Source organism: Cebidichthys violaceus, unplaced genomic scaffold (genome assembly GCF_023349555.1).
Source record: "Cebidichthys violaceus isolate CVI_PGR_0920_01 unplaced genomic scaffold, fCebVio1.0.p SCAF_40, whole genome shotgun sequence".
Taxonomy (NCBI): domain Eukaryota; kingdom Metazoa; phylum Chordata; class Actinopteri; order Perciformes; family Stichaeidae; genus Cebidichthys; species Cebidichthys violaceus.
In genome coordinates, this window is record NW_027176595.1 from 653508 (window position 1) to 678782 (window position 25275).

At 46.0% G+C, this 25275-nt stretch overlaps 3 protein-coding genes across 4 annotated transcripts; 2 read left to right on the top strand and 1 right to left on the bottom strand.

The window, feature by feature from the left end:
• Window positions 1-943: 943 nt before the first annotated feature.
• xylt2 (xylosyltransferase II) lies at window positions 944-10972 on the bottom strand. The gene is made up of 11 exons (XM_068727968.1): window positions 10841-10972; window positions 6529-7060; window positions 6096-6271; window positions 4554-4756; window positions 3989-4069; window positions 3678-3894; window positions 3133-3309; window positions 2769-3025; window positions 2490-2685; window positions 1831-2164; window positions 944-1598 (listed from the first exon to the last, which is right to left on the bottom strand). Exons 1-11 carry the CDS (start codon window positions 10970-10972, stop codon window positions 1273-1275), a joined length of 2631 nt encoding a protein of 876 aa, XP_068584069.1. The 3' UTR covers window positions 944-1272.
• A 1269-nt stretch (window positions 10973-12241) lies between these two features.
• Window positions 12242-19045, top strand: si:ch73-364h19.1 (uncharacterized). 2 transcript variants are annotated; one of them, XM_068728069.1, is made up of 5 exons: window positions 12242-12549; window positions 13011-13120; window positions 15354-15446; window positions 15629-15802; window positions 17736-19045. In XM_068728069.1, exons 1-5 carry the CDS (start codon window positions 12399-12401, stop codon window positions 17901-17903), a joined length of 696 nt encoding a protein of 231 aa, XP_068584170.1. In that variant the 5' UTR covers window positions 12242-12398; the 3' UTR covers window positions 17904-19045. The 2 variants fall into 2 exon arrangements, with proteins under 2 accessions (XP_068584170.1, XP_068584171.1); XM_068728070.1 differs by having other exon boundaries at window positions 15632-15802.
• A 1094-nt stretch (window positions 19046-20139) lies between these two features.
• si:ch211-120g10.1 (E3 ubiquitin-protein ligase TRIM69) lies at window positions 20140-25178 on the top strand. The gene is made up of 10 exons (XM_068728053.1): window positions 20140-20298; window positions 21985-22054; window positions 22433-22531; window positions 23009-23110; window positions 23226-23360; window positions 23460-23597; window positions 23692-23743; window positions 23834-23860; window positions 24152-24178; window positions 24259-25178. Exons 2-10 carry the CDS (start codon window positions 21995-21997, stop codon window positions 24816-24818), a joined length of 1200 nt encoding a protein of 399 aa, XP_068584154.1. The 5' UTR covers window positions 20140-20298; window positions 21985-21994; the 3' UTR covers window positions 24819-25178.
• Window positions 25179-25275: the final 97 nt, after the last annotated feature.

The window sequence follows — 25275 nt, forward strand, 5'->3', positions numbered from 1 at the left end:
CGTTGTTATGAAGCTCCAGCAGGCAGTTAGCTTAGCACAGTGATTGGAAACAGCTAGCCTTGCTCTGACTACAAGAAAGCAAACTAATAAACATTATTCCTTGGAAGTGAGAAGAAGTCCACATCATCTGTAAAACAGCAACGTGTCGTTTTTACACGGGTTTTCTTACGGGTTAAACAAACATCTGAGCTTCAGATACTTGAGGTGCTGGTAGACTGATTTAGTTGCCTTTGAAGACCAGGCTAGCTGTTTCCAGTCTTTATGCTAAGCTAAGTCACTGAGTATCAATCTCCTCATTTAACTCTGGACAAGAAACTATTCCTTTAAAGTGTTATCTTGTGAAGTTGGCTTTAAATGAAAGAACCCCAAAAAAAAAGTACACTAGTTAATTTCAGCTGGACGGTTGGTTCTCAAACTGAAAACAACAGCTGATAGTGAGCCGTCTATCTGCAGCCGTGATGCTGAACACATCAAAGACAACGTAACACTTTACCGACAAAACAAATACATTAAAAACAATATGTCACAGTTAACAGAACTCAAATTGAAACACTCTCTCTCTCTACGCTCTCTTATAGTTTCCTAATACAGGTACCAGGTATGTAGTGATGTGTCTGTGCAGGTTTAGAGCGTGAACGAATCCTCCCACTGTAACCGAGTGACTTCTGTACAACGCCGTCGTCTTACAGTAAAGTGCACTTCATCCGTCTGCTCCTCCTGCTCACAGAACAACAATGCTTCAAAATAAGCACAACAATATCGTTCGGAGGCTCCGCTCTCCCTAGAAATGAAGAAGAGTCTGTACTTTTGACAACTGCTTCCTGATTCTTTCAAAGCGGAGGAAAAATGTAAAACTGTGCATTCAAACGGAGTTCAAACAAACACAGAGGTTCCCCTCTGTCTGTCTGTCTGTGTCCCCCCCCCCCCCCCCCCAAACCCCGACCCTGACCGGCAGACAGTGTGCCAGGAAAATAAAAACTATACATCCGTGTAACCGTTCAAACAATGACACAAGTCTTTGCTCTTGCAAACCGTCTATGTGCAAATTTCCAGCCGTCACACCGTCCTCTTTGAAGTCTGTATTTAGTCTCTGAGAACGTCTCGACTCCTCAGTGCAGGAAGACCCGTTTGTTGATGCGCCCCTGAGCTCGGGGGACGAGACCCGGTTCACACGGGTCCTCTTTGGAGCTCTCCGGTGCAGGTCCGGCTCCCCCCCCTCGGTCTTCCTGTGTATGTGTTGAAGTCTACGGTCTCTCCTCTCTTTTTGGGGGGCTACCTGATCCGCCCGTCGCTTTTCACCGGGCCCAGTTCAGACTTGGGGTCCGGGGACAGAGAGCTCCAGGAGGTCTCGGAGCACGGTCCCACGGCTGGGCAGGAGGACGACGACTGTGTGGCGCACAGACCGCCTGTGACCCAGAAGGTCCCGATGCTGCTGTCCACCCACGCTTCGAGGGGCGGACCCACCAGCTGGGCTCTGCGCTGGGCCTCCTGCACGGCCGCCTCCTGGGGAGGCAGCTTCAGAACGGAGCTCAGCTGCTGGAAGCTCTGCTCCAGGTACAGGTTCCCCGGAGGCCCTGCGTGGAGCCAGCTGTCCTCTTCTGGAGCGGATGAAGAGAAATTAAAGAGGAAATGAGTTTTTAACAGATCCAAAGAACCTTTAAACCTTCAATTAGTCCTGTGATAGTCTTGGCTTGGGGCTGAGTGCCACAGACAAAGTAGATATGTCGAGTAGTAGCACTTTATATTTCATAAGAATTGACAATAAGACAGATACAGACTATCGGCAGCTTTTATCCTTTAGACTCACATAAGAAGAATCAAACGCCTCACCTTTGCGTAGCGGCTCCTTGTCTTTGAAGGTTAGGGGCGTGACCAGGAAGCGAACCTCCGCCACGCGCTCCCACTGTTTTAACACCCGTACCGTCCAGGTGCCGGGCCGCAGGGGGCGCTGCAGCGGAGGCTTGTACTGGGTGTACTCCGCATCCACGTCCACGGTGATGTCGTAAGAAGCTGCCACCACCAGAGCCGGGTCGATCCACACGATAGTGGCGGTGAGGTTGGGGCCGCGCGCCCACTTCTGGACGGCCAGCGGTTCGTTCAAAGGGCCGATCACGCCGCCAAAGTTCCGAAAGATTCTTTCTTTCGGATCCCACTCTGTGCCGATCTGCCGGAGGAGAAAGACGAGAGGAATCAATGGATTATGTGACACAATAGAGCAACACAATGCTCTGACTTTCAGATTGTATTTGAGGACAAGGACTCTCTAGCTTTCCTCCCAAAATTAACGTATTTAAAAAAAAAAAAACTAATTAAACTTCAAAGTCCAGTTTTGGTCAGATTAAGTTCCGATAAAATAAGCCAATTTTTTTCCCCCATATCAGGAAGAAAATCTTCCTGTGAAGCAGTTTTCTTAAGGCACCTTGATAATAAAAGGTTTGCACAACGATGATGAAGAATCCTCATCTTCTTCAGACAAGAAGTGCGCTTACTTCCAGGTTCTTGAGCCTTTCAAACTCCTTCAGGTTCCTCTCGAGGACCAGCGTGGCCTGGGGCACCGCCCACATCTCCAGCGTCTCCCTGACCGCTGAACCCGCCGCCTGGACCTCCTGACGCACCAGATACCCTTGGAAGCGGTCGTCATAAAAGTACACGTGTACTGATAGAGGGTAGTCTACTGGTTCAAACCTGCAGAAAAAAGACAATTATTTTCTTTCTTTTTTAAGAAATAAACCCATTTTTCCCAAAAAAAGTAAACGGCGTCTACGGACCTGCAGGCCTCCACGTTGCTCTGAGTAGTTGCCAGATTCTTGAGGCCCAGACGAAAGAACGCAGTGTAAGCGGTGAGAGCGGCGTCCCCGAGCGAGCCCACGCCATCCAGCTGCTCGAACAGACTCTCCCAGTACGCCTTAATGGCAACGGTGCCCGGAGCGTACTGGCCATACAGGTGAGTGTCCAGGATGTCTATGGCCTCCTGGTTCACCGTCGACTCAAACTTGCGCGCAAAGAATGTCGGACGGGTCAGTTGCTGTAAGAAGAACAGAGAATAACCCCTCAAAAAGAAAAGAGCCTTTGAGACACAACACGAGAGACTGAGGGGAAACTACAAGCTCGGTTAAAAACCAGTTCACTCACCTGGATCCGGATCAGGTCTTGTGGTTTGAAGTCATTGGGGGAGCAGCCACACCAGTCCACAATGTGCTTGTACTGGCATTTACAGCCCAGCTTACGGTTCCAGTTGGTGACACGCAGGTTGTTGTCCACCAGGGTGTCACACATGTGGCTGTTACCGAGCACCGTGTGGAAGAAGGACTAGGAGGGAGTAAATACACTGTTCATGCTGCGCTGTGCTGTGCTGTGTGAGAGTGAAGATACTGTAAACGGTCAGAGAACAAAGTATAAAACGGTTTAAATCCACCGGCTTGAAAAATGGCAAAAGGTCACGCCCTCTACAGCCCCGAACAACAGGGAACAAACCGCTGCACCGCCTGTCAGTCTTTAAACCACACAGCCAGATAAACTCAAATGAACCCTCCTCTCGTCTGGCACCTCTGCTGCGCCTCAAAGCTTAAAGTATTACATTATCTCCGCCGCTGGGCTCTTCTGAGACAAGACTTGTACATCAAACCGTCTCGTCTCGACCGCGGGGAGATAAACAGACCACCTCGGGGCTTACTTACCTCAGCGGGGAGCAGAGCGTAGGAATAGAACTGCTTCAGCCCCGACACCAGGTCATCCTGGGAGTTCATGACGTATTCCACGAAGCGGCGGGTGAGCGCGAACCAATCGGAGCCACCCGAGACCTCGAGGCCTTCTGGGATGCTGCGTTCGCCGAGGCGCCACATGTGGTTGTCGCACTCGTGGAAGAGGCGGTCGAGGCCCTGCTTCTTAATAAACCTTCGACACAGAGAGAACACTTCGTTACTCACAATTTCTGTCCAAAAATCAGATTGAAGCGAACAAAAACTCTTCTTTTTGGTCTGTATCTTACCGGGCGTTTTCTCTCCCGTGGGACTTGAGGAAGTTCTTGTCTCTTTGCTGCGACAGGAACGACACCAGTTCATCGTTGGTCCTGCAGGAAGGTGTTCGGGTGAGAATTGAAAGGAGAGAAAAAAAGAAAAAGAAAAAAAGAGATTTCAAGGAGGTTCTTTGGAAAATAAAGCGCCGGCTCGAGTATGGCGCTGTCTGATAATATTCATGAGTGGAATTAGCTACTGTGGACGGGACTTCTGTTGACATGGGATTGTCTGTGTGCTTCCGACCAATCAAAGCAGCCCCAGAAATCAGCGAGAAAGAAGACTCTGTGATTCAAACACAAACGCTTCGGCTGCTACGAATGTTACAGTCAGTCGGTCAGCAAAGGAATCAAATCTGCACGCTCTATTGAAAGATTAAACCAGCAGCGAACAAGGCAATCATGAAATAATCAACACGTACTGGAAATGTTGTCACGGCTCTGATGCACAACACCAGTGTTTGCACTGGGGAAAAAAAAAAAGCTGTATTTAACACTTGAATGGCGTTTAAATGCATAACAATGACGTTAATCTGCCGACCTGGTGGGGAAATCTGTGGCGCTGAGGTTGATGAAAAAATCCCACTTCCAGTCCGCCATGGAGAGCAGGTCCTGCATGCTGCGCAGGTAGGCCTTCAGGAGGCTGGCACCGCCCCAGATGGTGACCATCCGCCAGGGCGTGGCTCGGATGTTCGGGTACTGCTGGGTGATCTGCAGGACCTCCCGATGCAAGTACCCGGACCGCTGGAGGGTTTCAAAGCAAAAAGAAAAAAGGTAAAACTGAGTTCCTGCATCACAAAAGGTAATGTAGCTCCCACAGATCTGCAGCCGTGCCAACACAACCACACAAAGCTGGCTTGAGTTGAAAGAGAATTCGCTGTGAGCAGAACAGCAGCCACATGGTGCTTTGTGCTGTGGGTCACCATGATGAGAGAGGAAATAGAAATTTGCTATTTTTGCCCTTTTTCCTTCTCAAACTGGCAACACAGACCTAAGATGAACGGAGCTTAAAGGATACTACTCTGTAAAGGGAATTAAGGACAAGATGGAGGAAGTGAAAGAGCCAAGCAGCTGTGAAGCTTTATTCAGAGACATTAGAGGTGGTGAGAGACGAAGCCACCAGTCTGATGATAGCAGGAAGCCAAAAATCTGTAGGTTCAAAAAAAGACCCTTTAATTAAGATTAATTACCAACTCATTAACAAGCAGCCCGTTTACAAATGACCACGGATAATAAAAAAGGTCCTGAAGCGATAAATGGGCAGTTTAACCGAGAAAAGACACTTTGTTCAGGGACTTAAAGTCCAATTGTTTTGTGTAGTGAAGCACAAACTGTGTGCTGCCGACTCCGTCCTGTGTTAAATAAACTGTGGACGAGTCTTAAATGTAGCCAGGAAGAATCTGAGGTTATCCTGGTTGTGTTCATGAAGGAGATAACAGCAACAGAAAGTCCTAAACTCACAGGCCTCACATGTAGAGGACCTGGTAGACTCCAGTGACCTGTTTCACAGACTCATCTGTCAAACAGGCTTTTGCTTCAGTGATAAATAAAGATGGAGTCTGTCCCCGCTGACTACCTATTCTTCACTGTCTTCAGAGAGCCTCTTCCACCGTCCTTTGGCAGCAGAACAGAGCGTCTCTCCGGGACTCGACGAGCTTTTCCGGCTACCCAGGTGCTCTGACGACAGACACCCGAGGTCTCTGCCTCGGTGTCGACCGGTCAAGCCGTACATTTGTCTTCCCGTCTTTCGAGCTGCACACGATAGCAGACTTTTCCTCCAACTAAATCCAGCCCCTAAGAATAACCACACTTTGCTCTATCCAGGCTAATCCCCTTTACCACACTGCGAGACCCATGGGATATTTTTAACCTCCATAATGCGAGAAGAACTAACCGGTAAAAGGGTTTGTGAGCTCCGTAAAGCCAGAACCAAGCAGGGAGCCAAATAACGCTCTTCAGTGTTCAGCATCGAACATAAATTAAAACGCTTGCATCACCAGCAGTGGAAGAATTCATTCTCGTGCATTTGTGATGCCATGTACATGTTACTGAGAACGCTTGGTAGTCTCCCTTTAGGGCTCACCTTGTCCACGTGGATGTAGTAGTAGTGGTCTCGGTGATATATGGCTCTGATGAGGCGCTTGAGCTGCCGTATAGCTCGGCCGTGGACCATCAGAACGAAGGCCACTCTGACGGGGTTCTCCACTCTGGACAGGCTGTTGTCCAGCTCGCCAAAGGCCTGGACCTGATTTGATATTCCTGGTCAAAGAGGACGGACACATAAAAGGACTGAATCAGCGGGGGGACCAGAGAAAACCCGTAGGCTGGGTGTTGAGAAAGACATAATACCACATTTATGGGAATTCTTTTTCTTTTTTTTTATAGGAACAAATCCTATTGACTTCAAAAATGCATGTTCTCAAGTACAACCTCAAGATCTCCAAATACAGAAATGAAGAGAGCTGTCATAAAGGGAACCTGTCTGCAGCTTCAGCAGTATGTATGCGTGTTCTCACCGAGCTGGGGGCAGAACTGAGGGAGAGCGTCCGGCATGAGCTTCCCGGCCTGATGCTGACACACGATGTTGGCGATCTCCTGTCTGCAGAGCTGCGACCCGGCGCGATGAAGGGCCGACAGTGCGTCCTTGCCTCCGATGTCACATTTGGGCACAAAGTCACTGCTGGGGGGGTGGTGCGCTCCGTCCACGCTGCCCGGCTCCCCCAGTACGGCGGCGGCCGGCAACTTGGCCGCCCCGTCGGCTCCGCCTCGGGTGTCACTGAAGTTCCGGCTGCTGGACGGGTCGTGGAGGAGCACGCCGTCCAGCCCTGCTCCCGTCATCCCCCGCTCCTGGGGAGACTTCGGCCTGATGCCTTTGCGGCTGGTCCCTCTCCTCAGTGCGCTGGCCGCCGTGCCGCCCGTCCTCTCCGACCTGCCGCTCCATCGGCCCCGGTTCCTCCCCGACAAAGAGTTTTGTTTCTCCCAAAGGGAGGCGTCTCGTTTGAGGTCCTGGCTGTTGTGGTCAGGCAGCTTAGACCGCCGTGTTTTTCTCTGAGGTGAGAAGAAGAAAAGAGAAGGAAGGGGGGGTTATTGCTAAGAACATCTTGGACAAACACTACTGGGAGGAAACGTTGATTCACGATCCAGGAATAAGACGAGGTAGACTAAGACCACCACTAAGACAACAGCTGCAGGAGCCCCAGAGGGAAGGATGTGTTTACTTGTATTCTCTTTTTTTTTCCCATTTCTCTGATCTGGGTTATTTTTAGCTGAGCCGCTGCCTTTATGTGAAGCTAATCTGCAAAAGGCACAGTTCTGGATAGCCACACACACACACACACACACACACACACACACACACACACACACACACACACGCACACACGCACACACGCACACACACACGCACACAAAGACACGTAATGAATCCAGTGATTAACTGTAGAGACCTCAACCAACCTCTGTCTCCACCCTCTGGCTAGAAAAAATGCAGGAAGAATGCAAACAAACGTAGACACGAACACGGAAACAGAGCATGAAACCTCAGACATTAAGGCGGTTGTGCAGGGAATCCTTATCAGACAGCTACTCTGTGTGTGTGTGTGTGTGTGTGTGTGTGTGTGTGTGTGTGTGTGTGTGTGTGTTGGGGGGGGGTGTCAGGTTCAGAAGTCAGGTTCCTTGTCAGATATACTCTTTGCTTGAGATCAGCGCAGGATTTGACCCAGCTAGGCATCATTATTTTTTTTTTATGTTTTTATAATTAATAAATCTCCATTTCCTCACCACAGCATGATTTTTACATGAGATTCCTCATCTCAAAATCATCCTCTGAGACTTTATGAACTCTAAAATGTCAAGACCTGGTCCTCTTACAGTACAGAATATCTGCTTCAGTCAAAGTGTTATAAATGTCCCAAAACTGGAAGTAACAGCAATAAGGGAACGACCAATTCCAAGGGATGTGTTGTACTGTAATGATGTGAAGGACCTCAACCATCATTAGTCTTCCTGCAGTTTCAATATCCGGAGCGTACAGAATCATTTTAATTCAAGTGTACAGAGGCAATCAGTCTCACTGGAGCACAAATCCCACCTTCAAAAACAGAAGGCCGGCTTTGCCAAAAAATAAGAAAAACAGGACTTTCGCCATTTTTAAATCTTCTAGCCAGACAGCATCACAGCTTTGGCTCACTGGATCACACAAAAGGGCCTCTTCAAAATGTGCGCTGTGAGAAGAGGAAGAGGAGCAGCGAGTGGGCCGAGAGCTCTCTGCCTCTTGTCAGACGATGTGGCAGCAGAGAGGAACCGGAGAGGGACCGGTGCTGCGTGGAGGGAGAACACGGAGCCAACGAAACCAGCTGCCAACCAACACAGCAGAGTCTGCTGCCGGCGGCCAACTGGACTCTCAGACCCAGCACAGTGAGAGGCATTGTGAAGCCCGGCGACATACCAGTCATTGCAGTGCGGGCCTCGAGCAACCTGGTTATTGTCGTGTTGTGGTCCAAACGTCTCCTCAACAAGAAAGTTGGATTCCTGAAGACACCCGGTTCACACAGCTGGATTTATGCTAAAGAAACCCGTGAATTATGATAAAAAAATACTTTTTGTTCTCGACATCAAAGTCCTGATGTATTAATAAAAACACCACCAGCTCACACTGACGGATATTTTCGGCTGCAGGAGGAAGACAAGCTTCGCAGCGGGGGGGGGGGGGGGCCTAATGTTTCCATTTTCCTTATCACCCGCTTTTCACAGCTTTTAATTAACGCCATCGTGTCAAAAAAAAAATGGATTTATTCAAAAGGCGAGCCGTGCGGCCTCTTCATTCTCCAATTAAAAAGAGGAGGGAAACCATATCAGCGTCACCATCTGCTGAAGCGGTGAAGCAGCAGCGAGCGCTCAGCTCTGCAGGAGAGCACAGGCAAAGCAGAGGGCGACACGAGGAGGACAGTCTTCTTCTTCTTCTGTCCTCACAGTCCTTTCCCTCCCCTTCAAGGGCTTTAAATATGAACCAATGTGGCCGTGTTCACACATGCACAGCGAGCCACTGATTAGAGCAGAGGAATCCGGCCTCTCTCTTGCTCCTGTTGCCCGTATCGCCGAGCCTCCCTGACTGAACATGCACTGTTCAGCTGCAAAGTGAAGATTTGTGTGCATTCTTACGCCTGAAATTTGATTTTGCTATTCCCCCCCCCCCCCCCCCCACCCCCCCGTCAAACATGCAAAGACCCAGCACTCTGACATTTGCATAGACGTCTGCCAACATAGTTTCATGTCAGGCTGAGCAGCAGTGTCACATTACTGAAGCCAGAGTTCACCAAGAGCGGCCGAGACCGGCTTTCAACTTTGTTCCTTTTAAAAGAAACGCCGGGCAGCAAACACTGTGCGCAGCAAGTGATGGGATTTATTTTACAGGTGTGTGTACGTCTGCTCCTTCACGGTCCTCGGTGATCTTACAGTCGACCACAGACCCACACAGACGTGTCTCTGTGCCTCCGCTGAAGCATGTTTAAGCCTGAATGCACCTGATGAGGGAGCAGAAAGCCCCAGAGGCTCAATATGCAAGCAGGTGATGGAATTCAAAAAGGGAACAGAGCGTCTGCAACACGACGAACACCACATGTCACACTTCCCGTTTTTGTCACAATGTCCCTCTTAAGTGAGTCCAAAGGAAATGGATTACTTCATCCGAGGCTGAGGACTGGTGAATTGGTACTGACGACAGAATCACGATCTCTTATTTTTAAGCATCTCCGGGTCAAACTTTAGCATTACATCTGCCCTCAGCTTCACCCTCCAGGCACTGATGTCCCTGTTGGGAGGGATATCAAACATAGTGTGTCGAGAGATATATATATATATATATGTATATATATATATATATATATATATATATATATATATATGTATATATATATATATCATGATCAGGGATTCAGCAGCGTTCCCCACTCAGGTTTCAGCTTGCATTCCTGTCAAAAAGAAAGACTCCTGTACACACGCACACAGTCCTCCACGAGTCACATCTGTTAACAAACTCCCTTCACCTCATTCAGAGGGGGAGCAGCCACTGCCTCAGGGCGGAGCGCTCCAGGTGTGCCAGGGAGACACAGAGATAAGCTTCCCACACTGGTTAATGGTAGGTGGTTTGTTTCAGTGGCATGTCGTGGATCGACTCTCTGCGGGTGTTTTTGGGTCTGATTCAAAGCTGATTGAAGGTTACATATAAAAGAGAAGCCGCCCCCCCCCCAGCCCCCCCACGGAGGAAACGCCTCTGGTGGATATAAACACAAACAGTGGAGCAGATGTGCGGAGCTGCCTAATGGCGCGTTTTCAGCTCATCGTGATGAACAGTTTGTGATCGATGAATCATAACGGAGAACTTTCACATGCTCCTAAAAAGTTGCGTCACTTCATAGACGCCCTCTGACTCTTAGATGCGGAACGTTGGTACTTACTTATCATCATCATCAACAGTGACGCCAAATGAAATGTAACGTTAGAGACCACTGCTGCTTCTTAAATAAGTTAACAACCACTAAACTAGTACTATAACTACGTATGATTCCATAGTTATAAACATGTAGTAATGTGTACTGAACTAGCCTGGTGTCGTGGTCGCTGACAGGCAGGACAGGACGGGGCCGGTCCGGTTGTAACGTTACCGAAATGTTTCGGAGCGGCGCTGTTCAATCAGCTGCTAACTCAGCTAGCATCAGCTAGCGCTACTGTATCATAACACACAGGGAGCTAAGCGCTAAGTTAGCTCTAGAATTGAACCCTCACAGAAACACCGCCGTGTCTCAGGCTACCGGAGGGACTGGGACTCACCTCGGCCTCGCCCTCCTCCAGACTCCTCAGGCTCCATACCACGAGCCCCTGGACCAGCAGGATAGTTAACGCGGCGGCTATCGCTAGTTTATATCGGCGGAGCAGCTTCTGTACTCTGTCGCTGGCCACCATTTTTCTCGACTCCAGTTGAGTAGGAGCGCGTGCATGGCGCATTCTGAGCTGCGCGCACACGCGATGGCGCGCGTCATCCTCAGGTTGCTGCAAAGTTTGTATTTTTATTTTTATTGCGACAAATTCACATAGTTTATGTTTCCTTCCGCAGCAGAACTTTTTTTTTTTACCATTACATATTCCTACTGAGTACATCTTATACAGTTAAATGCAGACTTAAAAAACAAATCTTATAAAATAAGATAAAATAATCCTTTATTAGTCCCGCAGGAGATGTACAGGATTAAAGCAGCATAGTGGAGTATAGTGCAAACAAGAGACACAGTAAAAAACAAGATCAAAACAAGTATTATAAATAAGTAAATAAGTAATAAAACAGTAAAGAATATTAAATAATCCACAATAACTAAAATATTATAGATACAGACAGAATAATTATTGTGGTTTATGAAATACATCATGTGACCATACTTGTAAACTTAATTTTGTTGGCGTATAGCCTATCGCTTCTTATTAGGCTCAGGTTACAGCTGACTTCCTTCCTCCTGCTGCCTTTGGTCCTTAATATAATATAGCCTATTGATCCAATTCAGAAAGGCTTTATCAGAGTCAATATGTCGAGAACTTCAGAGATCCACCCTGTCAAATGTTCTCTGCATTCAATGCACAGATGAGGTAGCCCTTTATCAGATGAATTCATCTCCTTAATAAATCCAGCCTGATCACCATGAATAGACCAATACATCTAATCTATTGTTCATCCGTATTACTTAAAGTTATTGGTTTATAATGTTGATCTCTATCCCTTTTATGTATTCCTTAATTTGTAGTATCAGTAACTCCTGAGGCATTTGTCTTAATTATGTGAAGTCCGTTGTTTAAAGTTGAATAAAGCAGTTCCCCCTCCATGAATACTAACTCTACATTTCTGGCCCTTTGTCTCATCTCGGTACGGGACCCCCGCGATCTCCCGGGTAACGGGACCCCAGCTCAGGCATCCGGTGAGTTAATCTCCTGCTCTGGATCCACGGCGGAGGAAGCAGCGTGCTGTCCGCTTCCTCGACATCATTTGAACTGTTTGAGATCGGCTCGCGAGACATGTTATATTGCTGTTTTCTGGGGAGCCTTTCGTGATAAATCTGGTGGCTGCTGCTCGGAGTCAGAGCGACGTCACGCGGCCGATGAGAGGGCGTCGGTGCGCCTCCACGAGCTCCACACACACACACACACACACACACACACACACACACACGCGCTGTGTGGCGTGTTTACCGAACAGAGAGAGTTCGATCCCCACTTGCAGAGAGAGAGAGAGAGAGAGAGAGAGAGAGAGAGAGCGCGCATGTAGACTGTCACACACAGTCCGGGACCGAGCAGACAATGACGAGGAGCGACGGAGCCGCTCTCCGTTTCCTTCTCTGCTGACATGAGAGGCTTCGTGTTGAGCCTGATGAGTTCAGGAGGATTTCTCAATGGGACGTTGACAGTTTACACAGAAGAAATGTCCACAACTGCAAGTCCAACCATCCCCTCCTCCCAGCTGACATCGGATCAGCTCACAGTGGTCGCTGCATGCTGTAAGTTAACTCTTAAAAAATATGAGGAAGAAAGCATATTTTCTCTCTCAACATCTGTCTCTGGAAAGTGATTTTAAATTGTCTGCTTCCTGGATATCTGCACTTATTCTGGACATATTGCAGCGTTGTGATAAGGGTTGTACCGGATCATTTCCTTTCATAGTTAACAGCTCATTTGAGAGCTCTGAACTATAATTAATTAATGAGTTACTCTATTATTTTCCAGCTGTCATTGTTTTTGACAGACAGCTAGAGCCCAGGAGAGAAATTACACCTTTAAGTTTTTTTCAAACTGCAGAGACAGACTGTCAGTCAGAACTCAAAGGCATTCAGCTCGCTACATTTAACCACATTCACAGATTGGAACTGCTAAAAAGGACAAAAGTGTTCTTTTACAAGTTGTTAAAAGTGTGTTTAACAGCGACTAACAGACGTTTCCTTCTCTCCTGCTTCTCAAACAGTTTCCTCTCTGGTGTTCTTTCTGGTTGTTGTGGTGCTGCTGTCCGTCATTTATCACAAGGATCTTCAGTGCTGCAAATTACGCTCCTATCAGGGGCCACATGCAGATATGGTAAGAAAAAACAAAACAAAAGGGAGAAAGTGCCTTTTGTGCTGACTTGTTTTTTTTTTTTTTAAAGTGGCTCGTATGCTCAGTTCTGATCCAGTTGTTGAGGTCCCGCTGAAGAGAGAGAGAGAGAGAGAGAGAGAGAGAGAGAGAGAGAGAGAGAGAGAGAGAGAGAGAGAGAGAGAGAGAGAGGACTCAAAGACACCATGTGCACTCGGTGTCGCGCCATTACAGAGTGTCACATTCACTTTGCATGGCTGTGGGAAAAGGACTACAATAAACCTGATATGATCATTGATTTGCCTCAGTGGAATTAGCTGCCCTCCAGAAATATCTGCCACAGTAGCTCTAATGCAATTGGACAGAATTAGCACTTACCGCGCATATTGATGCTACTTCAGCACCAGTGTAATTAAATCACTGCAAATCAGATGTTGCTGCTAACGTGAAGCAAAAACAACAACCTAATCCTTAAGGGTGGCGAGTGGCATTTTATGTCATCATGAATCTATTTTTTTACGTCACAAATCCCTCAATCTATAAAAAGGTAAGTGAATGAAGCTGTGGGCGATGGTTGAGGATGAGGTGAACAGGAAACCTAAACACAGAGGTAACTTTTCATTGGATGCTCGTTCCCTCTGCTTCCTCTTCCTGACGTGTTTCTCACCTCCGTCAGTCCCGGGGGTGAAGTCTGAGTGTTATCTTTGGGTCGCAGAGACGCCACTCAGACCTCCCCCCTTCAACAACACAGGAAGCTCTGGTCAGCTGTGGTTTTTAAAGTTTTTAACGGAGGAGTCCTGTTGTCCCATTCAAGAAGCTAACAGAGCGTTTCACTGGTACATAGTGGCCTTAGTTACAGCTACACAACGTAGCCGATAAGACATTAACTTACGGTCGGTTCAGAACAGTAAAACACGTCGTGACTGTAAACACAGTGCAGACTGACGGAGTCTGCACCCTGAGTTCATTTTCCTTTGCTACGGGATAATTAATAGACTTCAAAGTCAATATTTTCCTGAAACCGAAAAGGCTTTGTGTTGTTTTTATTATAAGGAGACAGAAAAGTGAAGGTTAGTCATTCCAGGAATGAAACTCGCACTCACAAACACTTTCATTGTGCTCCATGTGAGACATTTCATGTCTTCAACTTCATCGTCACATACTTTTCCCTGCTTCAGTTTGCACCATGAATAGTGGGCCGACCCCACTGTGGGTGTTGTGGGGACACAAGGGGGACAATGGGTCTCCTTTAGGTTGCGGCGGAGGAAAAAAGGCACACACTGCCGCCGGGGTCCTCCCCCGACTTCAGCACTGATTTTACACGGTTGTGCTTTTTCACACTGGCTGAATAAATGGCAGGAGACAAAAGGACAAGTCTCCTTTTTTTTTCTTCTCTTCCTTGAGGACTTTTTTTTTTCTTTTTTTTTTGCTTCTTGAAAGTACAAACCAGTGAGGGGAAAGTGACCTTTGACATCGCTTCTTTGGTGTCGTCAGTCTCCCTCTGAAACGATGTGAGGATTATGGCAAAGGTCGTCAGTTTGTGTCACTCTTAAGTGTGAGTGATGTCATTGTTTGCATTAACTGGCCTGGGAAAAAGATAAATCTGATGCTTCAATCCCACTTTTTAGACATTTGTTGCTTCTCAGTCAGAGGAAATCTCCTCAGCGATAAAAGCGAAAGTTGTCCCAACGTCTCTTATCCTCACGCCGGATTTAAATCCGAGTCAGGCGACAAATTGACTTTCTTTTGCGATGGCGGCCCCGAATGACATAGGAGGCCGTAATGTGCGGCGGAGTGTGTGCTCGTTAAGAGGTACCTGCTGCAGCTACAAGGGGAAGAGAGACACACTGAAAGGACCACACGGTGGGGTTTGTTGCCGAGGGACCCTGATGCACAGTAGGACATCGCATTGTCCTCCACACAAAGGAGACTCATTTAGACTCCAGGCAATTACAGAGTTTTCCTGGCTGTCTTTTTTTTTTTTTTTTTTCCAGGATTGCACCTTGTTTTAGAGTGGGTGGGACTGGGAGGAGGAACGGAAACTGGAGGGTGGTCTTCTCATTGATTCGATGATTTACGGCATCGCTAAACCAGCCAGTGTCCACAGTGATTAAACAAGGCATGAACATTGGTAAATCGGGCTGAAAGGAGTGGATTTTTGACTAATTGCAGCAGGAGAACTGTTAACGCTCCTCTTTCTGAGACACACTTGTTCCAGTTATGACTGCTTGTTTCACAGCACGCTCCTCCTCAGTACTACAGCAGCAGGCAGACACTGGTGGGATCTCCTTGTCTCGAGCCTCAGACTCAGATCATGGACGACAGCGCTCAGGTGAGAGAGACACTCAAAAGCATCAACTGCCGACACACACACACACACACACGGTGCAGTGAACACATCATCAGGAACATCAGGCAGCGTCCACCTCTGAGGGGAAGTTTTAAATTTAAAGCAGCAGATCAAGGCTTCTGTTTCCTGTCCCTCATGAGTGTCCCTCTGTGTGTGTGTCTCAGCAGGCCGATCAGCTGTTCTACGTCGGCCTGCCCTCCAGCTACAGCCTGCCCACACTGGAGGGCCCCCTGCCGAGGCTCCCCTCCTACGAGAGCGTCCGAAAGAAGGACCGCCAGAGGCAGATCCACATGATGATCGCGGACCGCTTCGGCCTCAATGGGCCCATTGTGACCGAGGTCAGCCAAATTAGGGATTAGGAATGTGTCACGGCACTCGATACAGTCACAAACGCTTTTAACAATGAAGTAGGTTCAGGTGCTGGGAACAGAGACGGTGCTGTGCTCCCGTTACAGTTTGAGGAAAGCTAAATCTCATATAAACTCATGTTATTATGGAGGCCCCCCCCCCCCCCCCCCCCCCGGCGTGTATCTTCACAATGAATGGAGATAATAAGAAGCAGGCTCTTTTATATTACGACCACGCTGTCAGACAATATTGTAACAAGAGCTTGTTCAAAGATTAGACTGCATTCAGAGAGCAGTAAACAGGATCCGCTATCGGCTCATCTCGCGCTCGCTGCAGGAATTGTGCTGGCGGCCGCGTTTCAAGGTTTTACCGTGTTGATCTTTCGCTGAGCTTTTGACTTGCACAACGCTTGAGCAAACAAGGTAATGAGTAAGAGGCACATCAAACATAAATTAAGGCCAAACAGAGAGCAAACAGAGCACGAGCATGCAGCTTTGTGCTCCCGTCTTCTACTGATTTTCTTCTTCTTCTTCTTTGACCTTCCCTTTTTTCCTTAATTAAACAATCCTTAGCATGGCTGCCCATCTCTTACACACACACACACACACACACACACACACACACACACACACACACACAGTACTTTCCAGTCACTGAAAAGTCTCCCTCCCTCCTAATTAAAGTTCAACCGATGGCCCCCTAATATCTGCCCCTGTCTGTCTTGCGGACCGAGGCAGGATGGTAGTAAAACTTAGCAGTCTGGAGTGTGTGTGTGTGTGTGTGTGTGTGTGTGTGTGTGTGTGTTTGTGGTGTGTATCACACAGAGGGCAGGGTTGTGGGGTTGCTCCTGTCGCCTGAGGGTCCCCAAGCAATTAAAAGATAAGAAGAGCCAGTCGGGTAAAGGGAATCAGCCAGATGTGATCAGGAAGATAATGCACTGGAGAAAAAAGAATGTTCCAGGCAACTGACGTGGAGATTAATTGGTGGAGTAAATACAAACATGATCCACTTATTTTCAGGGGATGGATCTCACACCTCAGGGTGTTTTCACTTTTCATCCCGAGGAAAATCATGTTCTGTCCCACCGTGAATCATTTTGCGGTTATCACCTTAAGTGTTTTTTACTGTTTCTGACTTGTGTAGAGTCTGTTTAGTTTATTTTGTCTTTGTCTGTAAATCACAGTAAGAGTCTCTTACATGGACAAGTAGCAAAGACGTCAGTCACTCCCAAAGACGGTGTCGGGACCCACAGGTGGGTCGCAGGAGATTTAAATATCTGCAGTGAACCTATTGCAGCTTCTAAGTTTTCTCTTTGCTGTGCTGGATCAACGTGTCCTATACTGTCACAATAATTCAAATAACACCATTCAATACAAAGCTTTGCATTGAATACTGAGTGGCCACTTTATTAGGTACGCCTGTGCAATCTAGTCAGTGTTTGGTGTCGTTGTTGTAGTTAAAGGTGGGGTTGTATTGGACTACATTATATTGAGAGGCGTTCCTATATTCACAGACACGAGGGGTCCAGAATATATACTATGTCCACCAACAAGGAGCTCGGTGCTACAACATAGAACTGAATTAACATCATGATGGTGTCAACAGAAACGGAACATTATAGTCGTCATAGAAATAGACCTCAATGCATTACACTGTTCAAAGGGTTACATTTGCATCAAGAGGAATGTTAACAGCAGTAACAAACCAACTCTCTGCTCAGACAACATGGCCGACATCTTAATATTGAAAATTCGACATCGGGGAAAAATTGTCCATCAACTTTGACAATGTTTGATCTCCAAAGACCATCGACGTCCACCTCCTCTCATCCCACCAGAGTCCTGCGCTCTCCCGTTAACAAAGTGTCGTACTTTGAAAACTCTGTTCCTAACCTCCGTCTTGTTTTTGACTCATGTCCTCCAGCCTCCTCCCACATACGAAGAGAGCATCCGCCACTCCGTGGAGCTGCCGTACGACATCCTCTCCTCCAGTCGGGACATCTCCCCTCCTCAGAGCATCTACACCAGCACCGGGCCCGACACGCCTCCTCCTATCAGCTCTGACACCAACAGCTCTGTTCTACCTGTGTGATCGATCACTGAAGCCAGCTTCTCAATGAGACGTGTGAAAGCTTTATAAACAGAGGAAGTTACCAAAAAAAAAAAAAAAACAACAACACACACACACACGAGACTTGTTGAACACTGGATCACGACTGGATCCTTCACACGAGCTGATTCTGATACCTCAAGACTTTAAGACGAGCGTTTATGTGGAGATGCTGATGAAGGAGCGACCAAAGAGGAGCTTCGGGAAAGGACGGCTGTGGACTCGGCACATTTGAATGTTAAAAACACTTAACGACAGGTACTGTGCTCACCGGAGAATCACTGGATATTCATGTTTACTGAGGTGGCTGGTACACCTTGGAGAAGAAAGTGGTGGACCACATGAAACCAAAAAGGGAACCACTATTGACTGTGTTGATTATACTGTAAGTGAACACTGTCTTCTCTTGTATTGTGCTGTTCTTGAGCCAGAAGCCTCCTTGTGAGGTTAGTAATGTTATCAGAGTCCTGTTTGTTCCTGTCGAGGTCGAGCATGTAGGGCGAGCCTGTGAGCGGGAGAGTTAAGACAAGGTGCTAACAGTGCCTTCATGAAGTCATTATAAGACAGATGATGTTGTTGTTTCTTTACCACTTGTACCTGTTTTTTTTTTACCATGCTTATTTTTTCATTTAAGGCAGATGGGACTCTTGATGATTTCTCACTTATTTATAGCTTTAGACACATTGATTTGTTCCGTTCTCCAAAAGGAGCAGAGTGAAGAGGAGCGATTATGAAATGAAAAACAATCATTTTCAATCCCGATACCAACACTTTGGCTCTGGGTGTCATTCGATACCGAGAGCTGATGTGATGCCGGGGTTTCATTATTACATCAGGCTTGAGTTAAACATTGTTTTCCTAACTTTGTGAAACAAACAAGCACATTGATATAAATATACTGAATTGTTATTTATTAAGATAATGCTATCCAACACCAGACCGTCCCGTTGTCACAGAAACAAGCTGTTTGAGTCAGACTGATATTTTTGTAACCTACAATGCACACATGCCAACTGTTTGTCCTGCACATGGTCATGTACTGTATTTATTGAAGAAAAAGGAGTGACTCCACATTATTATTTCTGAAAACAAATGTAATAAACCCTTTCTTTTTTGTTGTTGTTGGTGCCGGACTATTCTAATTATACAGCAATAGCACATTATGAACAAACAAACTGCAAACATTATCAGAAAAACATGTAGAAAGGGTTGAGAATATTGAATACTGTTAAAATCAAGAATGTGTATTTTGTTCTCAGTGGAGCAGGACAAACCGGTTGTGGTCCGTATGTTTTGATGTCAATATATTTATATCAACATGGATCATATGACCGTGTTGAATGGTCATTTCAGTGAAAAGCCCGGTCGAGGTCCACGACCGAGGAGCCTGCAGGCAGAATAGTGTCACCAGTCGTTCCCTTTGACTGAAACACACAAAGATGTCTGTGTCTGTGAAACTCTGAAGTCACTCTCATTAAACAGGAGTCTCAAATTAGCCCATACATTAGTCTTTTTCATCAAATGTTTCTTTGTCTTGACTCAAAATATTAATACTTTTGATTGTTTTTAATCACATTCAGTCACATGAGCAGCTCGACCTTTTAATCAGAAATAAATCAGCAGACAATCTTCCCTGTGTTATTTATATTTCTCATATCAGGTCTATGATCATTAAGTCAGAGTTTATATCACTGTGAACATGTATCAGGCCTGAATTTAAAATAGCATCAGTTAAAAGTCTCACGGGTATTACTGGTAGTATTCTGATCCTTTACGTAATTAAAGTAGAAATACAACAGTGTAAACATTCTACAAGCAAAAATCCTGCATTTAAATGATAAAAAAAATGTACTCAAGGTATTAAAAGCTTTAAAAGCATGTTAAATTATTACATATTACATGATTATTATTACTGATGACTAAACATGTAAACAGCATTTTAATGTTGTATCTGACGGAGATGGAGCTCATTTTAACAACTTTATAAGCTGTTAACCGCGTCAATCTGTCACCATGCATTTCATAAAGTGATCATTTGTAGAAAAATATGCAAAGTAACTACAGCTATCATTACAAAATAAGTAGGTAATAGTAGAGTTATTCTTTTAAATGATAACCACAGTTCTATTAAAATGTAAACCTGCGTCAGTAACAGCGTCATAGATGATCACCTTAGAAACATGGGCGCGCGCTTCCTCCTCGTTCGTCACTGACGGAGAAAACCGAACCAGCCCGAGCAGCCGAGCGTCAGTCCGGCATGTAAACAAGGTCAGACACTGCAGCACACAGTCCAAACAGCTCCTCCAGACTCGGACGGCTGCTCGCTTTTAAAGAAAGAGAAGAAGAAAACGTACTCACCAAACCTCTGAGGAGAAAGGTAGGCTCGTGCCTCATGTGCGCGTTAACCACCGTGTGCTATTTGTGTTGTTGCACGTCCGCACTGCAGTTATATGACTATTACCAGCATGCATGTATAAATGATGTCATTCTGTTGCACGCACAGCTTCAGATAAATCCATTTTCAACGTGCACTAGGAGTCTAACTGAAGTTATGATATCAATTTGCCGCAAAGTCACGCGGCAGGTGTGTGTTTACCTCGTGCGCAGTCATCAGCTGGCCTCTAACTGGGTCGCTCTCACGCTGCAGAAACTGCACGGTCATGTTTTCCCACGACATTAATACGCCTTTCTAAAGGAGCGTTTCTTCTCAGTCGCCCTGACTTCAGTCTCTGCAATTCCAAAATCTTTCTCTTATTTATGCAAAAATGTCATTTAGTTTAATATTGTCGCCTTCAGCTTACTATGAATTATAATTACTTCATACATTGTATTGAAACACACACAGGTGCTGCAGCTTTGTGGAGCTCGATGTGCTGCAAACATTCAATGTTTTAATAATTAACCTGCATAACTTAATTAATAAACAAAGCAGCCTGGCTATGTATGAACCGGGGGATACGCACTAGTTCCTTATAATTAAATGGGTGAAGTGACATGCAACTACAACTTTATTCATGCCAGTGCATTCACCCACATCATCCTCAGCCTGGGCATGAAAACCAGTTTAAACTGGTCATCCCAGCGGCTTCAGTGCCAGACAGACACAGACTGAGCTGGTGCGTTTTTTCTGCAGATGACGATGGAGAGAAAAGTGAGTGAGGAGGACAGAAAAGAGAGAGACTAACCAAGGACGCTCTCAGACAGGCAGCTGGGGAAGTGTGCAGGGCCAGTCACGATTCAGACCGCGTGCTGTGAGAGCTCCATTCTGCTCCAGTCAATGAGTCATTTATGTGTTCTGGACCCGAGAGACTTCCTTCTAGACCTAATATTCGACTGCATTAACTTTACATGTTAAAGTTAAAGCTGCTAAAGCCGAGGACACGACATCCCTCACTTTTAATCAGCTGCTGTGATCCCTCTCTGCTCTGAACCTTTAATGGTTTACATGACATACTGGTGTTTTTGATGTAAACATTAGCAATGTTTACTTTTTGTTTTTTTTAAATCTCACAGACCAAAACAAAAAAATGTGTTTGGGCTTCAAAGTCAAGATTGGACCCTGAACTGGTTAGCTAATTATTAAATAGCAAGTTTAAAAAAAAGTGCAGAGTAATCTTCAGTGGTGGAGGAAGTACTCAGATCCTTTACTTAAGTAATGAAGGAGAAAAACCACAGTTTTACCATTGCAAGTAAAAGTTACTTAAATACAGACGTATTATCAGCAGAATGTAATTAAAGTATCAAAAGTACTCATTATGCAGAATGGCTACATTCAAAGTGTTCATTATTATTGAACATTGTAATATTTTGTTCTTGTTACTAATTAATAGATGTAGTGGAGTAGAAGAATATTAAGTATTATAAAACTCAAGTAAAGTACAAGCATGTCAAATTGTTGAAGTACAGTACTTTGGGTGAAAGTACTGAGTTCATTCCACCACTGTTAATCTGTTAATATATATATATATATATATATATATATATATATATATATATATATATATAAAACCATGTGTAATGTGTCAAGTGTTTGTGTTTATTCACTGTGGGACTCTAATCACAGGCCAGCCACGATGATGCAGTGTTTCCACTTCATGGTGGAGCCGGCCAAAAACTTTGCGGCCAAGATAAAGGTAAGAAGAAAAACAACAACACATTGTGTGCTTAATGTGCAAACCTGTTGTTTTGAGTCACCTTGATACTAATGCAGACAGTTGACATGACAACTGTTGTTTACTACCGCGTGACTGCACGGCTCAGCTCAACAAGAGAGCGTCTGTGAGAGTCTGGAAGGGAGGGGTGTCTTTTCTTCTGCGCTGACGGGAACAGAGCCGCCATGTGCATTTTGATCAGGCAGAGAGACCCCCCCTCCTTTCTACTCCATGACTCTCTCAGGCTCTTGTAAAGCAGCACTAATGTCCTCCAAATGTCCTCACTTCTTTGCTGAGAACTCCTCCCTTTCCAAACACTTTTCCCACAGAAAAATCCTTTAATTTTGAATCTTCCTGCAGGAATCACACAAGAGAGCGAAGAATGAGAAGAGGGAGCCTCTGGATGAGGATCAGCTGTTCGTTGTGGATCTGGCTAGAGATCTAAGCCGAGTATGCCAGGTAACAAATGGCTTTGTCTGACTAAATGTGGCTTTATTGGCATGAAAGTTAAAAAAAAAATAACGACGCTGCCAAAGCCTCAAAATATGAAAGTACACAATAATATCAATATGAATATTTACACAACATTACAATTGTTATACAATAATATATATACAGTATTACAATTACGTGTGTGTGTGTGTGTGTGTGTGTGTGTGTGTGTGTGTGTGTGTGTGTTTAGGTCATTCCTAAACCCTCAGGTTGAGGCATGTTGATATATACTTGGCAGCAAGATATGTGTTGTGTTTTTCTCCTGGGAGTATTTTTAATTTTGAGAGGTCATTAAACTCTTTGAAATCCAGGATTACAGATTTGAATTTGTCAAAATAAATGTTCCTTTATTTAATTGACTGTATTACATTTTTAGGAGGAAGTGACCACATACTGAATGTTTTGTCTCTTCCTATTTCTTGTCTCTCCATTTTGCCTCTGCAGAGGTCCGCAGTCCTGGAGCACATCTGGAACCTTGATGACACCTGGCCCACCTCTCTCTGCAGGGCCTTCATCCTACAGTGGGCCTCCATGTTAGAGAGCAAGGTGCTTATCGGAGAAAATCCTCCACCTCCAGAGGGAGAGTCCAGGGACAGAATCGGACCGCTGAAGGTGTGTGGAGGGTTGCACCGCTAAAGGTTTGGGGTGTTTCTGTGTGCAGAAGAGGCCCATGCAGACAGACGGCTGGCCAGAGGTGGAAGCGGTCAAACAGCCTGATATGATCAATGAGCAGGACCTGCTGCAGGCCAAAGTTGTGATCCTCAACTGGATCAAGGACCTGAGGGCTCAGCCTGAGGTGAGATGTTCGATTAGCATTTCCTGCTAATTGATTTGTTGCTCTTGTGAAGCCCTTTGCTACATAAATTAAGCTTATTATTATATGTTTAACTTGCAGCAAAGTGTGTGGCCCGGGGAACCTGTGGCAAAGGTTCTGGAGGACCTGCAGTCAGCCTGGCGTTGGGGCAGCGCGCCCAATCTGCTGAGCGCTATGGAGCTGGTTTTATGGACTTTAATGGTGCAGCGCCCAGATAAGGTAGAAGTCCACATAGCAATTCACAGAGTCTGCTTAACTCCTTGTGTTTATTGCGCAGGTGTAACACTAACCTCTTTTGGGGGTGTTCTCGCAGGATACCATCCCGCAGCAGTGGCTCGTGTGGAAGCAGAAGACTCAGACGATTGGTTTGTAAATCAAAAACTGAATCGAGTTGAATTTTGTTATGAATCTGGAGACTTTCACTTCCTAATGAGCCTCTTATTGTCTCCATCCAGGTGCCATATCCTACATTCCTCAACCAGGTGAGTGATCTACTTCATACAGCTCCACCTACAATTAAGATATCATATGATGCAAAACAACGCTCCATATGGATATTTGCCTGTTGAGGTCAAAATGTTGCATCAATTCAAATTTTTTGATTTTTGGATCGTCAGAGCAGACAACCTCTCCTTTACTTCAACATTCTCATCATCACAACACCCACTGTTTGTTCCTTTAATACTGGGTTGACAGCCTATATACTGACCAAATCATTATGTTGTTGCATTTACACTGTTAGACTACAGCACTCTGTTTCTTTTTTTTTACAGTGTGGGACTGGATCTCAGATGCAGCAGGTACAGCATCACCATATATGTAGAGTATAATCTGTGGAGAACCTGTCTGGTAGTTTAATCCAGGTCACTTTTCTCTCCAGTGGAGGTGACTCTGGATCTGGACACAGCCAACCCTGATCTGCTCATCTCCACTGACGAGAAGAGGATGCGCTGTGGCTTTGAGCGGAAGGATATTCCCAACTACCACCAGCGCTTTGACGGCTGGTGGTGCGCTGTCGGGATGGAGGGCTTCGTCTCCGGCCGCCACTACTGGGAGGTGGAGGTGGGCGAGCGGGACTGGAGGCTGGGCGTGGCCAAAGAGTCGGCCCTGAGGAAAGGCTTCAAGTCCCTGAACACAGATACGGGTTACCTGAGCCTGCGGCTGGAGAGGGGCACCGAGCTGAAGGCGCTGACGGTGCCATTCACCGCCCTGCCGCCCGGCCTCATCCCCAGCAAGGTGGGCATCTACCTCGACTACGACCGCGGCCAGCTGTCCTTCTACGACGTGGAGAAACACTTCCATATTTACACCTACAACGAGAGCTTCGACGAGAAGCTGTTCCCCTTGTTTGGTACTGTGGAGATGATCAAGGATCTGGTGATCAAGTCTCCAGCAGCCGGGAGCCAATGTCTCTGCCCGACGCCCTGCTTCTGGCGTTGAGTCTGCTCCTGTCACCTCTTCCTTTAAACTCCAGTAGATATTATAATAAAGTACAAGAAATGGTTATGTAATAATCACTGGAAGAAATCAGAGATCCTGATGTGAAAGACCACCATTGTGCTATTGAATAGCTCCACTATGTGACCCCTCTCTATGCTGCTGCTGCTGCTGCTGCTTTAATGTGATTGTCGCAACCACTTCCTCACTATAGAGTTACAGCGCTCCTCTTTGCTCACACATATTGTATGTATTTTTGAATAAGGAACCTATAGTATTAATGTAATCTATTGTGCAATATTAACCCAGCAGTGAGAATGCATTTCTGTCTGTGAATGATAAATAAACCAAATCCAAGTCTTACTCTCTGGTCTGTTTATTAGTATGTTAGACATTACATTATATATATATATATATATATCACATTATATATATCTTTACTTAGAAGGGGAAATCTGAC

Bases quoted from the DNA above. Each gene is read 5' to 3' on its own strand.
- si:ch73-364h19.1 (XM_068728069.1), top strand. From the start codon at position 12,399: ATGAGAGGCTTCGTGTTGAGCCTGATGAGTTCAGGAGGATTTCTCAAT. The intron at 15,447-15,628 runs GTGAGAGAGACA...TGTGTGTCTCAG, and splicing joins TCATGGACGACAGCGCTCAG to CAGGCCGATCAGCTGTTCTA. The intron at 15,803-17,735 runs GTCAGCCAAATT...CATGTCCTCCAG, and splicing joins ATGGGCCCATTGTGACCGAG to CCTCCTCCCACATACGAAGA.
- si:ch211-120g10.1 (XM_068728053.1), top strand. From the start codon at position 21,995: ATGATGCAGTGTTTCCACTTCATGGTGGAGCCGGCCAAAAACTTTGCG. The intron at 23,111-23,225 runs GTGCTTATCGGA...TTCTGTGTGCAG, and splicing joins CCTCCATGTTAGAGAGCAAG to AAGAGGCCCATGCAGACAGA. The intron at 23,744-23,833 runs GTTTGTAAATCA...GTCTCCATCCAG, and splicing joins GCAGAAGACTCAGACGATTG to GTGCCATATCCTACATTCCT.
- xylt2 (XM_068727968.1), bottom strand. From the start codon at position 10,972: ATGGTGGCCAGCGACAGAGTACAGAAGCTGCTCCGCCGATATAAACTA. The intron at 4,070-4,553 runs GTCGGCAGATTA...ACCTTCCTGCAG, and splicing joins GCCACAGATTTCCCCACCAG to GACCAACGATGAACTGGTGT. The intron at 2,686-2,768 runs GTCCGTAGACGC...TTTTTTCTGCAG, and splicing joins AGCAACGTGGAGGCCTGCAG to GTTTGAACCAGTAGACTACC.